The sequence below is a fragment of the Heteronotia binoei genome, chromosome 17 (genome assembly GCF_032191835.1).
Source record: "Heteronotia binoei isolate CCM8104 ecotype False Entrance Well chromosome 17, APGP_CSIRO_Hbin_v1, whole genome shotgun sequence".
Classification (NCBI taxonomy): domain Eukaryota; kingdom Metazoa; phylum Chordata; class Lepidosauria; order Squamata; family Gekkonidae; genus Heteronotia; species Heteronotia binoei.
This window is the reverse complement of record NC_083239.1, coordinates 31,295,341-31,320,723: the sequence shown is the minus strand read 5'-3', so window position 1 is coordinate 31,320,723 and position 25,383 is coordinate 31,295,341. Positions and strand designations below refer to the sequence as shown.

The 25,383-nt window shown below is 45.1% G+C and overlaps 1 protein-coding gene across 1 annotated transcript; it reads left to right on the top strand.

The window, feature by feature from the left end:
- The first annotated feature begins 210 nt into the window (after positions 1 to 210).
- Positions 211 to 25,023, top strand: LOC132586109 (synaptophysin-like protein 1). The gene is made up of 6 exons (XM_060258056.1): positions 211 to 349; positions 457 to 528; positions 15,463 to 15,581; positions 16,929 to 17,136; positions 21,275 to 21,463; positions 24,013 to 25,023. The coding sequence occupies exons 1-6, from the start codon at positions 332 to 334 to the stop codon at positions 24,139 to 24,141; spliced, it is 735 nt and encodes a 244-aa protein (XP_060114039.1). The 5' UTR covers positions 211 to 331; the 3' UTR covers positions 24,142 to 25,023.
- The last annotated feature ends 360 nt before the right edge of the window (positions 25,024 to 25,383 follow it).

The following is a 25,383-nucleotide window of genomic DNA, read 5'->3' as shown; positions in this document are numbered from 1 at the left end:
ACAACTTTAAATGCATTTTCTCTAAGCCGCCTGCTAGCTTGGAGACGTGCTTTGAAGTTAGAAATACCTTCTCCAAGCCAGCCGATGGGGCAGTGGGAGCTCTGAGAGCCACACAATATGTGTGAAAGCGCCACATGTGGCTCCAGAGCCACAGTTTGGCCCACCCTTGCTATTAATAAAAATGGCAACGCCGGCCCCCTTGTAGGGTGGTGGTAGTCATGTGCGATCAGGCAGGGAAGAGGCCAGCTGTCCAGCGCTCGGCCCTTGCTCTGGGCGGTCCCGGGGCGGAGTGAGCACGGCGGCGGCGGCCCCCGGAACGGGCAGTCCAAGCATGGAGCGAGTGACTCAGGTAGGGAGAGGAGGCGGCCCGCGATCGTTCCCTCTTATTCCCCTCCCTGCTCCTCCCTTCCCGGGAGACAGACGCCACCCCCTTCGCTTTCTTTTCTCTCTCGGCAGAAAATGTCCGGGCTGCAGTTCAACCTGGGACCCGCCAAGGAGCCGCTGGGCTTCATCAAGGCCTTGGAATGGGTGAGTCGGGGGTGGGGGGGAGGCTTGGCCGGTATGCATAGGAAGGGGGGGGGGTCGCTCCTTTTTAGGGGAGCGCTCTGTGCACCGCAGCCAGGTCGACCAGGAAGGCAGGATCCACCCTGCGATTACACCAGGGCGCCTCTGCGCCTGCTGGTCCTTCCCCCCTCTCCCTGGGTCCGATTGGAAGCCCAGGCCCACCCTCGGGCCTGGACTTTGAGACTAGAATTGCAAGCGGTAAGCCATCTGCCCCCCCCCCCCAATAACTATTTACTATTCTGAGCGCTTTGCATGTTTCTTACAGGGTGGGGCTGCTTAGCTGTTTGTGCTTCCAAACAGAGCATGTGCTTCGGATTGTGTGCAAGGAAGCGGGAGGGGGGGGGGGAGGGGGAGAGTTGTTATTTTAAATCTGTTTTAGTGAATCTGCTTTACGACTCTTCCTGACTGGGGGTAGCTCTTAAGAAGGAACGTGAAAGCGCAAATCAGCCTTATATGCAGATGATCATGTTCAAAACTATGCTGGTAGTTCAAGTAGTTGTGTTACCGACCTCAAACTTCCCAGAGCGTCCTGTTCTGTCAGTAAAGCATGCGGTACAGGTTGAATTTTGACTCTGGCGTTTTGCAGAAAGGGCTATTCTGAGAACTGTGCCAGCTGACTGAGATGATTCCCTGGAATTTCCAGAGTGACAAAAGGGAAGCCGAGAAACCGTGTGTTGCAACAGGGCCTGGATCGAGGCCCTTTTGGAGGGACTGGCAGGAACAAGAGGAATAGAGTCTTGGATAATGTTTTAGATGAGATGTGATGTAAGGCTTCCCCGCCCTCTCTGCTTGCGTCTTCAGATGTGTGAAGAGCCGCATTTGGTTGACATAGAGCTTGCAAGCCAAACCAGAGAAGCGGGTGGGTGTGAACAAGGTGTGTTGCATTGCTGAACATGAACAGAACAGCCCACATAGCTTTGGTTTACTCGAAGTCTCTGCAGAACTGGCACTCTGACTGTGGTCTGGACGCATGGATGGTCTTGTACTGTGGAGGAAAGGAAAGGTCCCCTGTGCAAGCACCAGTTGTTTCAGACTCTGGGGTGACGTTGCTTTCACAACGTTTTCACGGCAGACTTTTTACGGGGTGGTTTGCCATTGCCTTCCCTGGTCATCTACACTTTCCTCCCAGCAAGCTGGGTAATTTTACCGACCTCGGAAGGATGGAAGGCTGAGTCAACCTTGAGCTGGCTACCTGGAAACCCAGCTTCCACTGGGAATCGAATTCAGATCGTGAGCAGAGCTTAGGACTGCAGTACTGCAGCTTTAACACTCTGCGCCACAGGGATGGTTTTTGCAGGTTTTCATCTCTTCCCACTGTTGTGATTCTAGGTCCGCATTTAACGCATTTTTTGGGAAAATGTGGCATGGTTTGGTGAGATGCTGTCAGAATAGAAACTGGAAACTGTATCTTTGAAAACCTTTTGTATGTAAAAAGAAAAAAAAATTGCAGCCAGAATACTAACTCTCCAAGGAGGAAGCTAGGCAAGAACCTTTCCCTTTGGCATACTGTCAGTTTTTTTAAAAGAGAGTTTTCATATGATTCTCTGTGTTCTGAACACTTATTTTGATATGCAACTTGTGAAAGTGCTCTCAATGGAGTTTTTGACGCAGGGGTCCTCAACATGGTGCCCATGTGCTGACACCTTTCCTGGTGCCCTCCAAGTGTTTTTTGGAAAGTGGGTGGGGCTTTTACCTTATAAGGCTTCTGATTGGCCCCTGAAGATGGGCCTTCACAGAGTAACTGAAGGTAAGCTGTTGCAGCCATTTTGTGTCTGGTTCCACCTCCTGTGGCAGTCATTATATGGCAGCCATTTTGTGGTTGGGCCCACCACCCTGTATCAGGATTTCAAAGGTTTCTGCAGAGTCAAAAAGGTTGGGGACCCCTGTCATAATGTACACATATAGCCATTCAAACAGAACTGAAAACTTCTAGAATAAGACAGCAATGCTCCCCCATCAACCATCTATTTATTCAGTCTGTTTTTCTCTCACTCTTCTCCCACAGACTGTATACATGGTTTTCCCTTTATTATTTTATCCTGACAAGCAGCCTCACAATGTAGGTTAGGCTGGCCCCAGTCACCCAGTGAACTTGGTGTCAAAGAATGGATTTTAACCAAGGCCTCCCAAATCCTAGCCTGGTGCTGCATCACACTGTGTCATTGGCAGCCGAACTGTGGTAAAAAGGTATCCCTGAGGCTTTTGTAGATGCTGCCTGAGTGATGCTCTGTATTTATACTCTGTAATATTTTACAAATTGGTGGCAGAGGAAGAATTAGCCTTGGGACATCAACAATGTGGAATGCATGTGATTTCCCTTGTCTTACTGAGAGCAGGCCTTTCTGCAGTCAAATCTTTAAAAAGTTGCAACTGATGTTACAACTGATGGTGCCCGATACCATGGAGTTGTTCCAAGCATGAAGTAAGCAGAGGTGGTTTGCCATTGCCTTCCTCCACACAGCAACCCCAGTCTTCCTTGGTGGTCTTCCAACCAAATACTGACTGTGGCTGACCCTGCTTAGCTTCCCAGCACTAAAGAGCTCAGATCAAACTAGGCTAATCAGGCCATGAGTCAGATCTTGGTGGTGGTGGAAAGTGCTGTTAAGTCTTATTCCGATCCCCAAGATGAGATGTTCAGAGGTGGTTTGCTGTTGTCTGGCTCCATGTCATGACCCTGGTATTCCTTGCAGGTCTACCATCCAAATACTAACCAGGTCTGACTGTGACTAGCTTCCAAGGTCTGAGAAGATTAGGCTGCCTGGGCTATTCAGGTCGGAGCAAGTCAGATCTTACGGCTTCCCAAAGGTATAGGTAGGCTGTTGGCATTGTTGGACTGGAGGAATAGGATTGTGAATTCTCAGCTGCAGTAGATTTGTTTCCACAGCGGAATTCAGTTGTGTGTTTGAAGGATTGTTTTCTAAATGCAAACCGTGCAAGACCTAGCTGGAAGGAGCAATATAGGGCGTGTTGGGCAGGCTTGCCAAAGGAAGATTTTTGGAGGAGGTGGAGAAAAGTTCTGACGAGTATTTAGGCACATCATTTCATTACGTTTCAGGCATACACTCCCCATGTGCTGCTGATAATTGCAGTAGGAGGCAGAAAGTGGAATGCTGCTGTGCAGTGTGCAGCAATTAACGTGGTTTGGTTCCAAGCACCCACTTCTTGTTCTAAGTTCCCAGCAGAATATCGGGGTGGGGGGAGTAAGGGTATGTCTATAGCTGTAGATGGAAACTGCGTGGCCTTTTGAACTTTTCATCTGGCTGGAATGCTGGAAACGTGCATTAGAACAGGATCAGCCACAAGGAAGTACTGCTTCACTCAAACTGTAATTAACTTGTGGAATTCATGGCTACAGGATGCAGTGATGGCTTCAAAAAGGAAATCAGGCAAATTCATAGAAGCGACTCCATTTGCCACTATGACTAAAATGGAACCTCCAGGTTCAAAAGCAACATACCTTTGAATTCCAGCTCTGGGGGCAACAACAGTGGGATTCAAAATATGGAAGGCAGTTCAGACAGATGGCAGATTAAACAGGAGGGGAAAAAAGGACTACCTTAGCACAGAGATCACAGCGAGAGCTCGATTGGGTAAATTGTATTAATTTTGAAAACAATAATTCTTTATCTGGAACTAAGGAGGGAAAAAAACCCTGCCTTTCTACACGTATAAGACTCCATCAACCCCATCCAATTGTTTCCCCCTTCCTGGTTGTTGGAGGAATGCCAACAGCACTGTTTGTTCAAAATCCTCACCTTTCCTGTTCCGCAGAGTTTTCCTCTTTAGGGTGGAAATTTAGAGCACAGAAGATATGGAATTGTAAGGGGGGAGGAGAGTCAGACATTAGAGTCTTCTTTTGCATGTGTAGAACGATCCAGAACCCAACTTGTAGTTAAAATAAGTTAAAAGTTTAGGAAGAGAAGAGTGAGCACTACATGTTATAAGAAATCCTGTCTTTTCATGCTTAGTCACCTTGCAAAAAAAAAAAAGGTACAGAATATCCACAATAATAATAATAAACTGACCTTTTAAAAAGGCAGTTTGGGAAAGATAACAGCAGATGTGAGTAGCAGGTAGTTTGCTGTTAAGGGCTTGAGCAAACAGTGCTGGGTGGGCCTGGAATCTGAAAGTACAGTGAATGCAAAGAAGTCATGTTCTGGGGGAAGAGCTGCATAACTGTGGCATCAGCATTGGATCTTGTCCACTTTCCCTTGGCAGGCAGGGCACATAAAGAGCCCCTGCTGCAGATTCCAGGTGCTTGGGCAGGTTTGTATAGGAAGTAGAGAGCTGTTAAGAGTCACCCTGGATACCTTTGGGCTTTGACATTTCAAAATCTGCACATTGGATTGTGCTCAGAAGCCCAGAAAAGAGTTTCAATTAGGGCAAAATCTGTTTCCCATAATACATGAAAGGTGATTTGTGTGTGTGTGTGTGAAAACTTTACAAAGGAAAGCACTGCAGTTATTGAGCATGAGCGACAATGCATTTGTCTGATGCATAGGACGTATTGTGTTTTCAGGAGTTCCTCATGTATTGTATTGTGAGTAGGCACATAGTATTATCATCGTATTGCCATTGAAAGAGGGGCTAATTGAAGCACCGCTGTGACTGGATAGGGGGTGTGACTTTCTGACTGTCACAAAGGCCAGCCAATCACTGCAACTGTAAAGCCAACTCTTCTGGAAAATAGGAAGTGCCATTTGCTTGGGATTCAGTTTGGAAATTTGCAAACCTGTGCAACAGGGGTACGTGCAGATCCATAAGGAGTTTTCATCATTCAAAATGTTATCTTTATCCTGCATGACACAAACACCTGTCAATATACTCAAGGGACTTTTAGATTTCCCCCAAGAAATATTTTCTGTGTTCTGTAGTTCTGAAATAGTTGTTTTAGAGAATATTTGCCCTCTGGAATATATTATTTATTGCACAGGTACATAAAATAATTTGATTTAGATGTCAGAGAAGTTTGTTGTGTTTTCCATCACTGTACAAGATCAGGTCAAACCCTGATACTTGAAAACTTGGTACTGGGCCCTAGGGATCTGAATTTTTTATTTCAAAGATGCTATTTGGTTTTAAAGAACTCAAAGAAATAAAGAAAGAAGAAGAAGAAGTAAGAAATAAAAAAAAATAATATACAGGAATTAGCAGTTTGTACATTTGCAAATTGTACAGTTGTACATTTGCAGTTTCAACTAAGCTCATAGAAAACTCTAACAGTGCATTCAATTATTGTCATAATATTTCAAATCCAGTCTTCTAATACTTTAATTTTTCTTAAACTTACTATGATAGCATTATTTCCTTAGTTCCATCTAGTAAATAAGGATCTGAATTTTTTTAAAAAGCCCTTACCAGGGCTCTTATTTCTCCGCAGCCACTTTGAGTTGCATAAAGTGGCTTCTTTACTAGAAGCCGAAAGGATCCAGGAGAGGCCTGCGGGAGCTTGGGAATTCACCGATAAGAGCAATTCCCAACCAGCTGACATTCTTGGGATTCCATGTTGAAATTCATGCGTACTGGATGGAGGAAGAGAAACCGGATTGCACCTCTGCCTCATTTACACCACTGCCTCATGGTCACTGGCGTTTACAACTCTTATCTGGTGAGAGGCTTGGGCTGTATGCCCCATTTACACCACTGCCTCATGGTCATTGGAGTTTACAACTCTTATCTGGTGGGAGGGTTGGCTTGTATGCCTCATTTACATCACTGCCTGATTGCTGCTGGAGTTTATAACTTTTATCTAGCGAAGCATTGGCCTTTAGGTCCATTGGCTGGTCCAGTATTATTAGCTGATGGGTTTTTAGCCACCTTATAATGTGATTTGCCACATATCCCATGATGTCCATACTAGAATGCCACTGGAAAGATGCCAGAATTTTTGTTTTTACTAAGGGTATTACCTTTAGGGTATTATGAGTGCTTGCCCCCGGCCCTGTGGCTCTCCGGAGGCATTCTTGCAGCGTAGCAAGGTTTTTCCTACCAGCCACCTGTTTGCTGCTGTAGGGACCTCTAAACAGGAAGAACTGGCTTGCTGCCTCCTTAGGACCTTTAAAAATACTTTTATAATAGTGCATGTTAAACTATTCTGGTTTCCCCCCCCCTTAAATGAAATAGAATAACTAGTTTGACCCTGCTTCTCCAGGACAAGAAAAGAACTTATTCAGTGGATACTAAAATTTTATGGAAACTTTACTCTTCTGTTACTATTACGATTTGGTACGTTTTTACATTTAAAAGTTAATTGTTCTGTTTCACAAAAAATTGCTTTGTAATTGGCAAAAAGTATCAAGGCCCCACCCCCCCCACACACACATTCCTTGTTTTATTACACAATGCATAACGCACTGTGGTGTAGAGTGTTAGACTAGGATTTGGGAAACTCAGGTTCGAATCCTCACTCTGCCTAATGTTCCTGTCAGGGCTGTTGTTGTGAGGAAAAAATGGAGGAGAGGGGAACAATGCAGTCATTTTTCTTGTATGATATTGGGGATCCAGGGAGAGTCACAGTTTCCTACCAACATACACACAGTGGCAAATTAGCCACTGTTTTATACATAAACATAATGTGCTTGTGTTTTGGTTTAATTGTTTTTCACTGTTAGATGTATTTTAAAGCTTATCTTAATGTTTTTTTTATAGTTTGTTACCTAGGGCTCTCTGAGTTGACTGTTTCAAGTAAATAAAATGAACTGGGCAATGTGAATGAATGTGATGAATGGAGAAAGTCTATCCAAACCTTTGCTTAGTGGTTAAACTCATTGTTGAATAATTCATACCAGGTGATGCACAGTGGCAGCTGGTACCTGGTGGAGTAGAGGGCAGGATGATCTGTGGCAGGTGAAGCCAGCTGATTCTAATTTTGGTCCCATATATACTCTCTCCCCCCCCCCCCATGGGTCATTTTGTAGAAAAATAGGTGGTGGAGCTTATTAGCATATGCCACACACCCTCACCAGCCAAAAGCAACCTGACACAAGAAGGGAGAACCCTGGGCGAGCGAGGTCTGCTTGGGCTGGCTAGAGATCCAGCCAGTCCAAGCAGGGCTTGCTCATCTGGGGCTCTCCTTGGCCTCTCCCTCCTCCACAGTCAAAAGGCCAGCAAGCCACCCACCATCCAAAATCACGTAAGTGGAGAAAGGCTGGCATGGGGTTCTCCAGGGTTTAATGAGGGCTGCTGGGGGTGTGGCAAAGCTCCTAGTGGCTGGCTGCCTGCTCTCCTAATTCAGGGATTGTTATGCAGCTGCACCTACTATTCAATGGGCAAGGTAGGTGGGGAGGAGGAGCAGCAGGGGCTGTCAGAAAGGTTCAGGAGCTGTGCTTCTGTGAGCTGCTGCTGAATTCAAGGCCTCTCGATAGATAGATAGATAGATAGATAGATAGATAGATAGATAGATAGATAGATAGATAGATAGATAGATAGAATCATCCAGTGGTCCCAACGTGGTGCCTGTGGGCATTGTAACACCCACCAGTGCCTTTTCTGATGACCATTACGTATTTTGAGAAAGTGGGTGATGCCAGATAGGACTTTTGCCCAGCAAAGATTGTGCTTGAGCACTGGAGATTTGATTGTTTCTCCAGATTTTTAAATACGTTGCTTTCAGAGCAGCTACCACCTCACCACCAGGATCTTCACAGTGTGACTGAAAGAAAGCTGCAGTAGCCATTTTGTGGTCGGCTCCACCTCTTGCAGCAGCCATTTTATGGCTGCACCCACCATGCTGTGTCAGAATTCCAAAGGTACCCACAGGCTGCAAATAGTTACAGACCTTGGCATAGTTTCTTACCTGGGTTCGATCCTCTTTCTTGTTTCTTAATGCCCATGTGCAGGTGAAGTTAGCCCAGTGTTCTTTCTGACTTGCAAACAGTCCCATTGTTTCTGTAGTTAAAAGAAATCCCAGACTTTTATCAGCCATTATCCTATGGACAACACTGCTAATATACTGAACCTGTCTTTGGACTTGGCATTTCTCAGGAAAGTCTTCAGAGCAGAAAGCATTTCGGAGGGGAGGGATCTCAGCAGAGAAGTGATGCCATAGAATCCACCTCCCAAAGCTGCCATTTCTTCCAGGGGAACCAATCGGTGTAGTCTGGAGAAAAGGTGTAATTCTGGGACAACTCTAGGCCTTGCCTGGAGATTGGTAACCCTAATAATATTGCATTCTAAAGAAAGTTTGGTCTTATTTATTTTTCAGATTTTTATTGCGCCCTCCCCAAATAGGTTCATTACAATAAATTACAATAGAGTAAAAAACGTCAAAACAATAAAATTCAAAGGTGAAAGCAGCTACAGAAAATAAACCTTTTAAGGCCAGCTGGTGGAGTCAGTGGGTGCTTCAGTAAATTTGCGGGCTGGAGCAAAGAGGCTGAGATGAACCCCTGCTGCCTCACTCGAAGGCCTGGCAGAACAGGCCCCGCAGAATGATATCTTTGGATAAGAAATGGTGGGGGGAAACCTCTTAAGCCAGAGGCGTAAAACTCATTGTTACGAGAACTGGATCTGACATAAATATCAGTTTGTTGGGCTGGGCTGTGTACGTCGTAAACTGTAATGACAGTACTTGTAGATACAAACTTTATTAAGGACACAGGCAAACCCAATTATTATTTTTTACTCAAGATGCAAAGAAAAGGAATTGATTTCTAGCAGCGAAAGCCATTAGTTTACTGGGGAACCCACAAAAGTCTGGCTGTCCCACATCCCCCCCACCCCCAGTTCTCATCCTTCCTATGTTTCCCACAGAATCAGCAGGGCTGAAGGGAAGGCCTGACATAGAGCCAGTTTCCAAAATCTCCAGGGGACACTTTTTTCTTTTTGTCCTCCTGTGTCCAGTGCTCCTTCTAAGCTGTGGAGTCTTATGAGCAAAAACTCTTTGTGAGCTACTGACATTAAAATTGTGAGCTGCTGCATAAATTAGTTTACTCTGGGGCCATTTTTCCTGAGCTAAGACAAAAATGTGTGAACTGGAGGCTAAAGAACTGTGAGGTAACTCACACTAACTCAGTTTAGAGGGAACACTGCCCGTGACCCCTTTTCCCTCACAGGCTGAAAACAGCACCAGTTGCTCACGGAATGGATAAGAGCCCTGGGGAGCCCTCTTGACACCCCATCGCTAAGCTTTTCCCCTCCAATTCCTTTCTGTTTAGCAACTGAATTGCTGAAAGAATTACCTTCCATCATCCTTCCCCCGTGGTCTTTAACTTTTGCAACTAGGGAAAATGGTTTAAGAGCAGTATCCCTCCTCCCTGTAAAATTTTATTGGGAAACCCCTACCTGCAGGGCTTTTTTTGTAGCAGGAACTCCTTTGCATATTAGGCCACACACCCCTGATGTAGCCAATCCTCCAAGAGCTTACAGGGCTCTTAGTACAGGGCCTACTGTAAGCTCCAGGAGGAGCTATATTAGGTGTAGTCTAATATGCAAAGGAGTTCCTGCTACAAAAAAAGCCCTGCCTATTTGGTTTCTTTCCAGGTTTCCCCCTCTTACTAACAGAAAATGGCTTCCATCTTTTGTGTGAAATACGTACATTCCCCCCACTCAACCCTAGTTTCATTCTCTTGTACAGGCCTGATTCTGATTAGGAGGGAAATGGAGGCTTTAAAGCAGGGTTGGGGAACCTTTGTCCCGAGGGCTGTATATGGTCCTCGAGGTCACTTGGTGTGGCCCTCGGGGATTGCTGGGCTGAATTGAGCCATGTGGCAGCCTCCCTGGGGCCTGGCTGGCTAGCAAGGATCGTAGGGCCCAGCCACGCTGTGCAGCAGCCTCCCCAGGCCCAGACAGGGATCATAGGGCCCAGATGTACTCTGCGGCAGCCTCCCTGGGGCCTGGCTGGCCGGCCAGAATTGCTGCAGGGCCTGGAAAAGTTACTGTCACAGTTCAGTTTGCACTTGATTATTCCAGATGGTGTGGCCTAATATGCTAAGGAGTGTATGACCCTATATGCTAATGAGTGTGTGACCTAATATGCTAATATTAGGGGATGTGGTCTAATATGCTACTGAGTTCCTGCTGGGCTTTTTCTACAAAAAAGTCCTGGACCTATGCACTTGCCTAGGGCAGCGGGCCGTGTGTGTGTGTGTGCCAGATTAGGCTCTCCCCACATGACTTCAAGTAGAAAAACAATTATTTACATTAATTTTGCTGGCCTGAATCATTCTCCCTCAGCGGAGCACTGTTTTTTAAGTTGATAATTTTTTATGGCCCGCGAATGATGTTATAAATATCCATATGACTCTTGGCAGAAAAAAAGTTCCCCACCCCTGCTTTAAAGAGACTGTTGATTAGTTCACTTGGGCCTTGGTAGCCATCAGACGTTGCCATCTGAGAGAGTCCCTGATTGGTCAGTTTTTGCTTCCCCTCTCACTTCCCTAGGACAGAAGAAAAATTGACAAGCCTGGTCAGTGGATCCTTTGACCAATCAGGGACTCAGAAGGAGCCAGAAGGGCAGCTCCCTGCCGAGGAAACTAGTTGTACTTGTTGTGGATGGGTCTGGTGTAAAGGAGAAGAAAAGCTTCTCTGGCTTTACTTATAGGGGTTGCCAGCAGGCCTGGAGAAAGATGCCCTCTCCCTATAAAGGTTTAATGTGTGGAAAAAGGCATGAAGGTTTTCATGGCATCCAGTAAATATCATCACCCGGTAAATAATACCCCATTAAGCCTCTATTATATTACAGGCGTAACAGTTCCCAAGCAGTTTGATGTTATTCTTTTAAACAACTGGCAATCTGTCAAGACATCTTCTTCCAAAATCTCACTACTTATCTCACTCATAACAGCTGGTAAACTATCATAGCTCAGAACTGGAAATCCACTAGCCCTCCGAGCGTGGATAGTTGGATGCGCAAGATATGGGAGTATATTACCTTAGAGAAAATTACCGCTGACATAGATTCGCATGACCCTGTTAAAGCAATTGGAAAATTCTATGCTAAATGGTACCCGGTATTAGATAAAATTGACATAGACTCTGTATACGGATTCAGTTAGTAAATGTGCAGTCCATAAGATTATTATACTGTCTTGATTTATGCTGGAAGGGAATTTTACTATGTAACTTCAAGGCTAATTATACCTGACTGACAAACAATGGGAGATTATGTTGTTGTGTCTGAAACTGATAATTGACTATTGTACTATGCTGGTTTGAAAAATATAAAATAATAAAAGTTTTTGTGGATATGACATGCAATCCCATGTAAAACTGGTGCGGGAAGTAATAACAACATTGTACAAATTGTATGCTAAGTTGTCTATATGCAAGTTCCACAAAATGGAACTAGATTTTCTGTTCCAGAGTGTCCAGAAAGGGATTCGGGATGGACCTGGCCAAAGTTTGGGATGTTTTGAACTGGGAACCCCCTAAAACACAGAGGCAACTCCAGTCATTCCTCAGTTTTGCAAATTTCTACTGGATCTTCATAAAAACTTTGTGCCCCCCCCCCCCCCCAAGCCTCTATTAAACGGACAGGGCGTTTTTCTCCAGTCCTGTTGGCAATCTTACTGAGTCAAACAAGGACAAAAGTTGCAGTCTCTTAAACAGGTCCCTCTAGCCCAGGGGTCCTCAGACTTTTTAAATAGGGGGCCAGTTCACTGTCCCTCATACTGTTGGAGGACCGGACTGCCGTTACTGTACAAGGCCGCGGGCCGTCAGTTCTCCGTCTTCTGCATCTCTCTCCCTTCCCCACACCACACACCCCGGCCTGGGAACTCACTTCACCTCGGTATCACCTCACACTCTGTCTCCGCCGCCTCAGCCCAGTGCTGGAAGTGTGCGTTGCTAACGCGAGTTTAGGTCGAACGTCACTTCCGGTCTGATTTTGCCATAACCCGGCGGGCCACATAAACGTCCTCAGCGGGCTGCATCTGGCCTGCGGGCCGTGGTTTGAGGACCCCTGCTCTAGCCTTCCTTTTAAGCAGGCCTTGAATTCAGCAGGAACTCACAGGAGTGCAGCTCCTGAACCTTTCTGAGGGCTCTCCCTCCTCCCCACCTATGTTGTCCATTGAATAGTAGGTGCAGCTTCATAACAACCCCTGGATTAGGAGAGCGGGCAGCCAGCCAGCCTCCAGGGGCTTTCCCACGGCCCCATCAGCCCTCATTAACCCCTGGAGAAGCCCATGCCACAGTTTCTCCACTCATGTGATTTTGGGCAGGGGGGTGGCTTGCTGGCTTTTTGACTCTGAGACCAGCAGCCAAGGAGAGCCCCAAGTGAGCAAGGCCTGCTTGGGTTGGCTGGATCTCTAGCCAGCCCAACCAGGTCTTGCTCGCCTAGGGTTCTCCTTGCGTCAGGTTGCTGTTGGCTTGAGGGGTGGGCAGCGTATGTTAATGAGTTATGCTAATGAGCTCTGCCACCTGTTTTTCTACAAAATGACCCCTGCTTTTAAGATAAGTTTGAGCTGCAGTTATCAGGGGATGTTGTTCATCTCCCTGCAGTTATCAGGCGATGTTGTTTAGCTCTTGCTCTTTTCTGCATGTTAAATCTTGTTAAATCTTGCTAGTTGGCAGCCTTAAACAAGATGGTGGCTGACTGCAGAGCTAACATGCTGTGTACCATTGGATTGGTCCTGATAAAGGGTATCGTTACATGGTTCTCGGCCTTTCTTTTGGACTGACACAGATGTAAACAACTTGTCTTTGTAGCTGGCAGCCTGCCAGTTCCTAGAGAGTTTCCTAAGGATTGGGGTGGGGTTTTTTTTGTTTATAGTGATACATGCCAGTACTGAGTGCCAGCACTTTGGGAGTGGGGGCTCTCTCAAGTCCTAGGGGAGGGAATTGGTGGAAATCAGTGCAACCTTATATGTAAGTATGGGCACCTTTTTAAAAACAAAAAAAAGCAGTGGTGAGGAGGCAAGCAAGAGGTGGCTGTGGGCAGTACCCCATTTGCCCTAATGGACCAGCCTCCATGGGTGATACAGGGGTCTATCATGATGCTAAAACACAGCTCTGAGTATTTCATGGGGGAATGAGATATGAAATGATAATGCTTATGCTCCAGAAGATTTCTTTTGCATCAACAGAAATGTGACAAGTGTACATTAGAGGTAACACTCTGATCCATGTGATGCATGGACTCAGAAGGTGGTAGGTGGAGTTATGTAAAATTATATTCTCACATGCTAGCAAGTGCAGTGTGCAGTCTGTCACTTTGCATATGCTCTACAACTAGTTCTACAAATCAGTTGCCTGTTTCAACTGCGCTGTGCTCTTTTGCTAAAATGCCAGCAGTAGAATGTTACAATATGGATTTTTTTGATGAGGATTTTGGGTTGGAGAATGTGCTGGACTATCTATGTTCCATATGTCTGCTGTTTAGCTGATGTAACACATGGTGGCTGCTTGAGGGAGGTTCATATTCTTTTCAAGGAAAAGACTTAGATGTCCCATTTCCACACTTCTCTATTGTCAGACTTCCTATGTCCTGGATTTAAATTATGCCAAATTCTGGGTGAACTGGGAGGACCAAAAACATCAATATCTTCATGAGCCAATTGGTTCAAAGCACCTTAAGAACATAAGAAGAGCCTTGCTGAATTAGATCAAGGGTCTGTCTAGTCCAGCATCCTGTCTCACGCAGTGGTCAACAGTTCCTCTGGAGAGCATAGAGGCCGAGGCCTTCTCCTGATGTTCCCTTCTGGCTCTGCGATTCAGAGGCTGAGCACCTCTGAATGTGGAGGTTCCCCTCAGTCACCATGGCTAGTAGCCATTGATAGACATATCCTCCTTGAATCCATCTCATCCCCTTTTATTCCTGTAACCATTATTACACCCTCTGGCAGTGAATTCTACATTTTAATCACTCACTGCGTAAATACATGTGCCGAGATTGAGGGATATTAGAAGATGGAACAAAGTTAGCAAAGGGGGAGGGGGCTTTCTACAACTTTCTGCCTATTGGAATACTAAACATAAACTGCAATGTTGCGTTTTATAAATTGCTACCAAATGTTAACAGAGCCAATTTATGCAGATTTGGCCATTTTCATGGGCTAGTTTTAGCAGCAGGACTTGGACTATGTAAACATAAAGTATTAAAAATCAGACAAAACAGCAATTATACCCATGTAGCAACTTCCACAGGCTGTGCGGGTGTCATCTTAGAGACTGACAGGGAGTGCTTCTAGTAATACTGGTTCCATTGGGCAATAATTGCCTAAACCAAGGAGGAAGCTCACTGAAGTACAAGGAAATTGACAAACCCAGAGGATCCTTCTCTTTCCTAATCACAGAAAATGTAGTGTGATAACTTAGTTTACTGCTGAGACTAGTCAGTAGGGTCCTGATGAGAATTCTTTAGAGCTGAACTGAAATTTTACATAACTCAAGAATAGTCAGTGTGGGTTTCTTTCGCCTCCCCAACTATTTATTTTTTTAGATATGTATACCCAACTTTTCTCCTCAGTGAGACCCCAAAGTAGCTCACATTGTTTTCCCCTCCCCCATTTTGCCCTCACAACAACATCCCTGTGAGGTGGTTAGGCTGAAAGAGATGAGGGTAACTGGCTCAAGGTTACTGGTTTCCTTGGCAGAATGAACTTTCTGAAGATTCAGATTCTAGGCCATCACTTTCCCCACTAAACAATGCTGGCTTATATTGCTAAAATCTCACTTTTTATTTCCCCCTTGTCCATTCAAGTCTGGGATAGTCTTTAAGTTTCTTGTACCCAAGGAGAACCCAGAGTTTTCCATAGAGAGGCAGCAGCTTAATGGCCATGATCCCAAATTAGGAAAGCAGACAATTAAGCCCCTCCCCCAGTGGCTTATGACCTTGATAGAGCACCAGGAAGCTTTATATGGGTGCCCCTTGAAAAGTATGCTCATATTGTTGCCTGTCATTTCTTTATTAACCACCCTTTTTTACCTTTTCTTTTTTATTCTGGCTCCAATCTCTTGTAGATTTTTGCCATCTTTGCATTTGCCACCTGTGGCAGTTACAGCGGAACTACAAAAATCAAACTCTATTGTCCCATAAGTGAAAACCTGACTGCTAAGGTTGATTTTGGATACCCATTCAGGTAAGAGCATTTACCTTTGAGAAGTGGTGCAGCTTGGACAGAGGCAGAACAAGATTGCCTACCTTTCAAAGCCTTTTTAGCTTTGAATCACTGTACAGGGAAAGGCTGTGGCTCAGTGACAGAGCATCTGTTTGGTGTGCAGAAGGTCCCAGGTTCGATCCCTAATGTCTTCAGTTAATTAGGGTTGCTAAATCCAGTTTGGGAAATTGCTGAGGATTTGGAGGGTGGTGTCTGAGAAAGGCAGAGTTTGAGGAGAGAGGGCCACAGGGATGTGATGCCATAGATTAGAGCTGCCCTTTTCTTCTGGCAATCCAACAAGTAATTAGTCTGTAGATCAATTGTAATTCCAGAAGAACTCCTGCCCCCACCTGGAGGCTGACAGCCCTTATTGGTGATGGAAAGGCCCTCAGCCTGAGATGTTGTAGGTAGGTGGGTAGAGGAGGAGTCTGGAATCATACATAAAGCTTCTTTCTGGAATTGGACATAACTGTTTGATTCAGCCTGGTGTCCAAGACAAAGGCCTTGTTCACTGGAGAATAATCTTTGTAGTACTGATATATCAGTATGAGGAGGAGGAGGCCAGAAATCATAGTTTGACTGCTCAGATGTAGAATTCAGCTCCTCTTGCTCAAGGCCATTACACTTTCTGTGTTCCTTGGCCCATGGTTGCTCACCTTCAAACTCCATTGCCTGTCCACTCTTTTCCCACCATTGTAGAACTCCTCCTCTACTCCTAGGTTATTATTGGTCTGGTTCCCTGCCTTATCCATTCCCCATCCATCCTTCCCTCAGGTTTCTGCTTGTGAGCCCAGTGTTCCATCAGCCTTTGTGTCTCCACCCTTCTTTCCTGCCGACAGGAACATTCTTCCTGTCCCTAGCCCACATGAACACATACCCATGAAGCTGCCTTCTGCTGAGTCAGACCACTTCTGACTGGCAGCAGTTCTCCAGTGTCTTGGGTAGAGATTTTTCTATCAACTAATACTGTTCGTTTGTTTTGAAGTGGAGATTCTAAGATTTGAACCTGGGACTGTCTGTCTGCAAAGGAAATGCTCTACCACTGAGCCACAGTGGCTTCCCAGGCCCTGTGTGAGGCTTTTCCCCAAGCCGCATTGACCTTTCACTTCCCTCACATAAGTTCCATCATTTTGTCAATATTCTGTTGTATTTATCTTTTGAGTGCATGGGTGATATTGGATTCTTCTGGAGAACAGTGGAGACCCCCTGATATGAGGGATGCAGATCTTCTTTGCTTGATCCTGACTGGTTTTTGTGGTTTTCCTGTTTGTGGAGAATTTTGTGGTCAGAAACCGAATTTCAAAATGTGCTCTTCCCCCCCAACTCAAGGTTGAACAAGGCTTCGCTCATCCTTTCAGAGAAGACAAATTGTAATGGCACTTGGCCTGAACAGTACCACCTGGTGGGAGACTTCTCATCTTCAGCTCAGTTCTTCGTGACTTTTGCTGTCTTCGTGTTCCTCTACTGTATCGCTGCCCTGGTGGTATACCTGTGTTTCTTACATCTGTATCGAGGCGCTGGTAAACTTCCCATGATCGTGAGTTGCCCACATCTTTCTTCCCTGTAATTTTATAGCACTAATTTGGGAGGAGGCACTTGCCTTCGGTCTGTCTGTCTGTCAAGTCTTTGCAAGGGGGGCATTGTCTTTCCTCTCAACTGTAGTTTGGGATGTAGCTATGTGTGTGTGTGTATCTTTTTTTTTAATTCTCTGATTCCCAAGGGAGAAAAAAAATAATTTAAAATATTGGCTTAAAATATTTACAGAAGGGATCACCTTGTTCTCCCCAAAGAAAGAGATTCCAGAATTCCTGTTGATCTTGCGGGAGACTGTTGAGTCTTCTTAAGGTGTAAACAAAATGGTTTTGGGGGATAACGGTAAAAATAATCAGCATATATAATTCCAGGCGATGTCTGTGTTAGTCCTTTGCAGCAAAAAATAAACATGGAGGCTTGCAGTGTCTTAAGGATCAACAAAATTGGATTCCAGCATACTCTTTCATGGAGGCCGTTTCTAGCACTTCATGTTCTAGGTCATAAGAGCTTACACTGGAGTAAAACTGTTTAATGGACCATCTCTTTTCATCATGGGCATAGCGAGTTTTCATATTGTGCAGAGCTCTTCTTCTGGGAGAAGGGTTCTGTGCAAATCAGAAGCACACATCTGCTTGACAGGACTCAGAGCAGGGAACTATGTGCTGTATAATTAGGTCATGAATGGAAATGCAACCAAACCACTGTCCTGACAGTCTCTGAAAGACTGTTCTTCATGCCTGAAGAGCTGTACTGTAAAAACTGGGCTATAACACAGTTCTTCTTTCTCTCTCCTTTGCTGCTGGATCACAGGAGGACTGGTGAGTGTTGCATGCTTTCTGCATGCACAGTTGTATCCTGACCATCAAGGCAGGGTCCAATTGAGCTAGTTTAACTCATTTAGGATTACCCTGACCTGGATAGCCTGGGATAGTCCAATCTTGTGGGACCTTGGATGCTAAGCAGGGTTGGCCTTGGTTAGTGCTTGGATGGGAGACCACCAGGGAAGACCAGGGTTCCTATGCCGGCAGTGGCAAATTACCTCTGTTTGTCTCTTATCTCAAAAACCTCCTGAAGGCACCTGGGTTTTGACCACTGTGTGACACAGAGTGTTGGACTGGATCCAACAGGAACATAAGAGAAGCCATGTTAGATCAGGTTAATGGCCCATCCAGTCCAACACTCTGTGTCACACAGTAGCCAAAAACCCAGCTGCCCTCAGGAGGCCCACCAGCGGGGCCAGAACTCCAGAAGCCTTCCCACTGTTGCCCCTTGAGTACCAAGAATACAGAACATCACTGCCCCAGACATAGTGTTCCATCTATACCTTGTGGCTGATAACATATGGACCTCTGCTCCATATGCTTATCCAGTTTCCTCTTGAAGCTATCTGTGTCCACAGCCACCATTATTTCTGCATAGCTTCTTTTGTGTGACCATAAATTGGCTGCAGCTTGATGCTTCTTTACATACACAATCTAAGATTGTTATTCTGGAATAATAACCCTCCCACTCATCTCCACAAAGAACACCCAGACTTTAGACTTGACTATCTGCTCACCAGGTTATCTTAGGTCATTTACCATTACTTGCTTGTGTAGAGCACAGTGGCCTTCATGTGTGAAGATGCTCTTTCCTCCACAGTTTGCCTTCCTAAGAAAACAAGCACTTATGCATCTGCTGGGGTGTCCCTGCACCTAATAGGGAACCTTTCATCATGCTCTCTAAGGTGTCCTCTGCATTTGTATGGAGTGCACCTTCCCTTTCAGCTTGTGCTGAGAGGGTGTTCAAAAAGCTTTTATTGTTCCGCACTGAAAACGAATAATGGTGAGAGGACTGGTTTTTGGGGCAGATGGATGGCCATTTTATCGAAGGTTCTAAAACCACTGCTGTTCCTTTGCTAGAGTGACAGCCTTGCTGGATGGATGTGACTCCTGATTTTTTTCCTCCATAAAGGAAGTGAAATATTGGCAGGACCCATTGATCATGCTGGAGGCTGTTGACTCTCCTGAAGGTGTAAACAAAAGGGAGATAAAATAATCAGCACGTATAATTCCAGGGGTTAGCTGTTTTAATCCTTCACAGCAAAAAATAAACACAGAGTCTTGTGATATAAGATCAACGAAATTGGATTCCAGCGTACTCTTATATGGAGGCTTTTTTCTAGCATTTCAAGAACTATGTTCTAGGCCATAAAAGGTTACACTGGAATAAGACCATCTTAGTTTTTTAAGGCAAAACAAGTCTCCTGTTTTGCCAGGGAACTGCTAGGGCACATCTGCTTCACAGAATTTGGAGCAGAGGGGCTGGTGACTCTGTGGAAGCGCCTCTGCCTTGCATGCAGAAGGTCTCAGGTTCAGTCCCCAGCATCTCCAGTTGCTGATGTGAAAGACCACTTGTCTGAGACCCTGGAGAACTGCCATTCAGGATAGACAATACTGACCTTGATAAGCAAGTGGTCCCATTCAGTATAAGGCAGCACCATGTGTGTTCAGGCTCAGGAATGGCTTACGTAGTGCATTATTCTTCTGTTGATTCAAAAGGTCTGTATGGCCCATTGGTTCCTCCTGAAGGCACCTGGTTTTTGGCCACGGTGTGGCACAGGTTGTTGGACTGGATCCAACATGAGCATAAGAGAAGCCATATTGGATCAGTTCATTCTGGCTATTAGACTGAATAAGAAAGATGAAGTTAACATTCAAAAGAACAGGAGACCTGGCAATTTAAAGGGAAGAGAAGTAAAATTTTAAAAAGTGGTGTAGATTCAAATCTATGAAGATTCCAAGCCATCCCTCAGGCTTCCATCCTGAGTATTGTAAGGATGAAGAAATGTCATTAGCTTGGATTTTTAGAGCTACCAAAATGTATTTAGCAACAGCAAGAACTGAACAGTTTTCATTCCCAAGCAGTTGGTTTATATGGTAAATCATCCAAAATGTTTGGGAAATATTGCAAGAAAGGGGTTATTAGAGAAGCAGGAGAGCCAGTTTAGTGTAGTGGTTGAGAATGGCAGACTCTAATCTGAAGAACTGGGTTCAGTTCTCACTGCCATACACTCACTGTCATACAAGAATTTATTAATTAAAGAAACACTTAAACTGCTGTAGAGTTTGCATAAGAAGAAAAATTATACTGCATGTGAAGGCAGGATAGTAGTGTTACTATCCACAGTTAGTCATGTAGCATAGTGGCTAAGAGTGGAACTGGTAGAAGAAGCCAAAGGGGAGAGCCAGTATGATGAAGGAGATAGAGTGTTGGGCTGGGATATAAAAGACCCCAGTTCAAATCACTGTTCTACCATGGAAACTGGCTGGGTAACCTTGGGCCAGTCACACACTCTCAGCCTCACCTACTTCACAGAGTTGTGAGGAGAATGTGCTAAGCCAGGGCCTCCTAATCTTTTGAGCCTATGCACTCCTTTTGAATTCTGGCACAGCATGGTGGGCACAGCCACAAGATGGCTGCCGCAAAACAGCTGCTGCAGTGAAGATCCTTGTACTGTGGCAGCTGCCAAACCAGTATTTTTAAAAATCTGCACAGCCAATCAAATCTGCAGGGGCTAATCAGAGCTGTTGCTAGGCAAAAGCCCAGTCTGGTCCTGCTCACTTTGTGAGAACACTTGGTGAGCGCCAGGAAAGGCGTCAACAGGCACCATGTTGGGGAGCCCATGCCCTAAACCATTTTCAATCTCTGCGGGGGAGAAAGGTGGGATGTAATGAAGCAAACAAAAGGAAAGCCGCACCCAAACAGATGTGTTGAAGAATGGCCTTTGTTTATAATACACTGAAACACTAAACTTCAAGATGACAGCCTTGCCTGTTTTCTCTTGCGTATGCAGTAACTAGGGTGGCTCAACTCTCATAAGGGGAAGGAATCTTGCAAGAACTAGGGAACTGGCACTTGCAGCTTGCTTTTTCAAAGCCTCGGGAGAGCAAGGAGAACCAACTCCATCTCCCAGCAGAGGTGATGTGCAGCTAGCTTGTGGCGGGTGGTGAGGGTGATTGTCATTCCACAAATTTTGGCTCCGTCAGCCCAGGAAACACCACATGAATAGTTTCTGTGCATGTGAGACACCCACAGAAATCTCTCTGTGTGTGAGAGATTGATGGTGCCTCTTCTGTCTTGCCACTTCCCTCCTCTTCCAGGACTTCATTGTCACCGTGGTCGTTTCTTTCTTGTGGCTGGTAAGCACATCTGCCTGGGCGAAGGCCCTCACGGATATCAAAACGTCCACTGGCTCCAGTCTTTTGGGTAGCCTTGATCCTTGTAAAAGTGGAAAAGTGAAATGTCTTTTTGATGAAGTCAGCAGTATGGGATCCTTGAACGTCTCTGTGGTAAGTGTGAGATTTGGTCTTTTTAGGTGTTGGGGAGGAGGTTCACCAGATTGAATGTATGAATTATATTTTGGTTGCTATCTTTGTATATTAGATTGTGGTTTTAATATAGATCGTTTTAATCTTGTTTATATGTATTTTGTTGTTATGACTCTGTTGTGCCTCGCCCTGAGCCCATTTGTGGGAAGGGCACACTAAAAATGGAATAAAATCAAAATCAGGAGGTAGCGGCTGGGACATACATGTCTTCCAGAGGAGCCGGCCATGGGATCTGCCTGACGGCAGTTAGAGAACATTGGAATAAATAGGGGTGGCCAACGGTAGCTCTCTAGATGTTTTTTGCCTTCAATTCCCATCAGCTCCAGCCAGCATGGCCAATGGCTGGGGCTGATGGGAACTGTAGGCAAAAAACATCTGGAGATCTACCATTGGCCACCCCTGGAATAGCAGGTCAAGCAGAGTCTGGGATTGCCTACCTTCAGGAAAGTACCAACTAAAAAAGAAAACAATTGTATATAAATTATACCAGAATTTACTATCCTACGTTAAATTCAGGTAAAGTCCAAATCCACTATCACAGAAGTTAAATTCAGGTAGATAGTTCAACAAGTAAAGTCCAAATCCTTCAGCAGCAACAATGTCAGCAAAAAGCCTCATCCTGAATAGGGTGAAGAGTCTCTAAAAAAAAGTAGTTTGACTCCGAATTACTCTTGTTAGACTTTTCCAGTGTAGACAAGTGTGGAGAAAAGTGTCCAAGCCCAACAATCGTTTCAGGCCATAGTTCCCTTTTTCAGGAGCCTGGTACCTTATTCACATAATACTATATAGATGCATCAATTTCAAAATGGAGCATCAAGCCCTCAAATATTCAACTTCACTTCTGCAGAGATTTCCAATAGGTTTCCTCTTCTCCCAGAATTAAGACTGATCTCCAACCCACAGAAGTCATTTCCCCTGGAGAAAATGGCAGCTTTATAGTTTGGGGCACTATGGAAACACACCTCTGCTGAGCTTCCTCCCCAGCTTCACCCACGCCAGGCTCCACCCTCAGATTTTCAGAAATTTCCCTACCTGGAGATGGGAACCCTAAGCAAAAAGATCTTGTGTAAGCTCTGAAGAGGCCTGCTTGTGGTTTTCCTGTCCTTGGGTTTTGCTTGACACTTGGGTTTCTTTCACACATGCATTTTTATACCTGTTTGACTTTTGAAGGATTTTTAAAAAGTTTTCACACACCTGTAGGATAAAGCACAACAACAGCCACCAGAAACCAAGATCAAAGCTGGTTTGGGGGAACCTGGATTAAGGCTTCATTAACTGCTGGAGGACAGCATTTTATCCCTAAGGGGTGTGAAACTTTAAAAAAAAAATACCACATTGGTCTTCAGAAGTTAAAGCAGGTTTTCCCATTAATGTGTGTGAAACCTTTAAGAAGTCTTGTTTGCCTTCAGAAGCCAAAGTGGGTTAAGGAGCCCATATGTGTTTCAGGGCCCATATGTGTTTGGATTTTACTTTTTTTTGCAGGAGGTTCTCATATGCTTTTGTGAGTTGCTCACTAAACACTCATTTTTTCTGTCCTTACCTGTGAGATCAGTGTGAGCTATAGCATTTGAATAACCCAAAAAATTAAGTTAAAAAAACTTGAAAAATAAAACCTTGTATACATTTGAATTCACAGAACCAACCAAAAACCTAATAATTGTGTTAGTCTCACAAAATGAGTAACAGCTTTGGCTTGGGTCATCTGGTGTTCAGAAAAGCAACATAAGAACCCTGCTGGATCAGACCAGTAGTCTGTCTAGTCCAGTATCCAGTCTCACACAGCATCCAAGGCCTTCACCTGATGTTGCCTCCTAGCACTGGTACTGAGAAGTCGATTGCTTCTGAATGTGGAGGTTCTCTAGTCACTGTGGCTAGTAGGTACTGATAGACCTGTCCTCCAGCCAGTTCCTCTGGAGGGCCAACAACAGGGCATCAGAGGCCAAGGCCTTCCCCTGATGCTATCTCCTAGCACTGAGATCAAGAGCTTGACTGCTTCTAAATGTGGAGGTTCCTTTTAGTTATCATGGCTTGTAGACACATACGGTAGACCTATCCTCCATGAATCTATCTATCTATGTCTGTGACCATCACTACATCCTCTGGCAGCAAATTCCATATTGGGTAATATGTGTAAAGAAGCATTTCTTTTCATCTGCCTTGAATCTACTGCTCATCAGCTTCATTGGATGCCACTGGAAATGTTATGTATTCTCTTTCTTCAGGTTGTTTCTTCAGTGTAAGGAAGGAAGAGAAGAAGCGATCTGTAACGTGCACTTTAGGGGACAACTAAGCTCTCCCTCTGTTCTCTGTACGGTTCAGGCTGTCAAGTACAAACATGTTTGAGAGACAACAGTCACACGGATGACATAATATTGTGCCACAGTCTTCTCGAGCAGGAAATGTAGAAACTGTGCCCAACGTTCTGATTGTGACAGAGTCATAACATCCCACGAATAGAACTGTCCAGTTCTAAAGTCTGTTTTTTGTTTCCTCCCCTCTCTCCCACATAGGTTGTTGGATTCCTCAACCTGATTCTTTGGGCAGGAAACGCTTGGTTTGTCTACAAGGAGACCCACCTGCACAGCCCGCCAGCTGCTGAGCCCCCGAACCCTGGCCCCCCAATTCCAACAGGGATGTAAAGAGAGCGGGAAGTCACCCCATAAGGAACCGAAGCTTCTCTCCAGCGCTGTGCTCACCACACTTTTGTTGTTGTTGTTTTTTAATCCCTTCCTCGTCCTAAGTTGATTGTGGTGAAAACTGGACAGGTTCCTCCCCCACTCCCCCCAAAAAAAACCGAAAACCTGTGCCTCTGATGAAGGAATGGCGCTGGGGAGGGGGTCATTCTACTCTACCAAAATGTTGAAAAATGAGGAAACATGCCTTGATTGTAATACTTTTTGTTTTTTGCAGCTCCAGCCTTCTGCAGCCACCAAGGGTTGGCTTTCCAGCTGACACAGGTCAGCACAGATTGTGTAACTATAGCCCAGTTGTGCTGCTCTGCTCAGAGTCAATGCTGTCATCTATCTTTTATTTGAGTCAAAGCCAAGAGTTGTACATAATGCTTGTGGCGTGTTCTTGTTTGGGGGGTTTGCGCTGTTGTCCTTCTGCAGAGGGAACAGCCAAAACACTTGCTTGATTGAAAGTCTATGTATCAGAAACCTGTCAGCCAAAACTTAGATTTATAACTTGGGGAACAGGAGGGAGGCAAAAAGCTCTGTAAATAGTCATAAGCCAGGAATTCTGGGAAATCTGTACATGGAGCCAAGCAAACTCGAGCAGAGTGCCGGGGAATCAGAGCTGGGAATGAAAGTTAATTCCTAGTCCTGATGGAATGCGGGAATGCAAACATCCAACTCTTTGTCGCTCTCCTTTCATAAGCAAGTTTTTTATCCCAACTTCTTTCCTTTGTACTTTTCTGTAATGCCTCCCCAAAGAAACTGTGCCTGCTGTTTTCATATTCTGTAAAAAAGGAGTCACCAAAGAAACTTTGCTTTTATGCAAAATACAGGAACCAGAACACATGCTCGTGTTGTCTATTTGAACAATCTGGTGTCGGTGGCAAAATTTGAATCCTGCAGTTAACAAAATGTGTGTGTGGGGAGACAGTATTAGCAGGATTCCTGGCGACTGCGTCCCACCGGCAGAGCTCCAGCGAGCAGTACATCTGTTGTTTCTTGTGCATGTAGAATCCTGCTCCACTTCGATTCCCAAGCATTGCCTTTTTCACTATTTGAAAGGACAGATTTCCACCGATCACAATGCTTAAAGATGGGGAGACACTGTGCACATTGTTCCAGGGCCCCCAAAGTAGCTTTATGATGGCTTCTAGTAACCGTTAAACATCTTTTCTGCCCCCTCTTTCCCTTAAGTGGGCGGCCTTC

Bases quoted from the DNA above. Each gene is read 5' to 3' on its own strand.
- LOC132586109 (XM_060258056.1), top strand. The intron at 17,137-21,274 runs GTGAGTTGCCCA...CTCCTCTTCCAG, and splicing joins CTGGTAAACTTCCCATGATC to GACTTCATTGTCACCGTGGT. The intron at 21,464-24,012 runs GTAAGTGTGAGA...TCTCCCACATAG, and splicing joins GATCCTTGAACGTCTCTGTG to GTTGTTGGATTCCTCAACCT.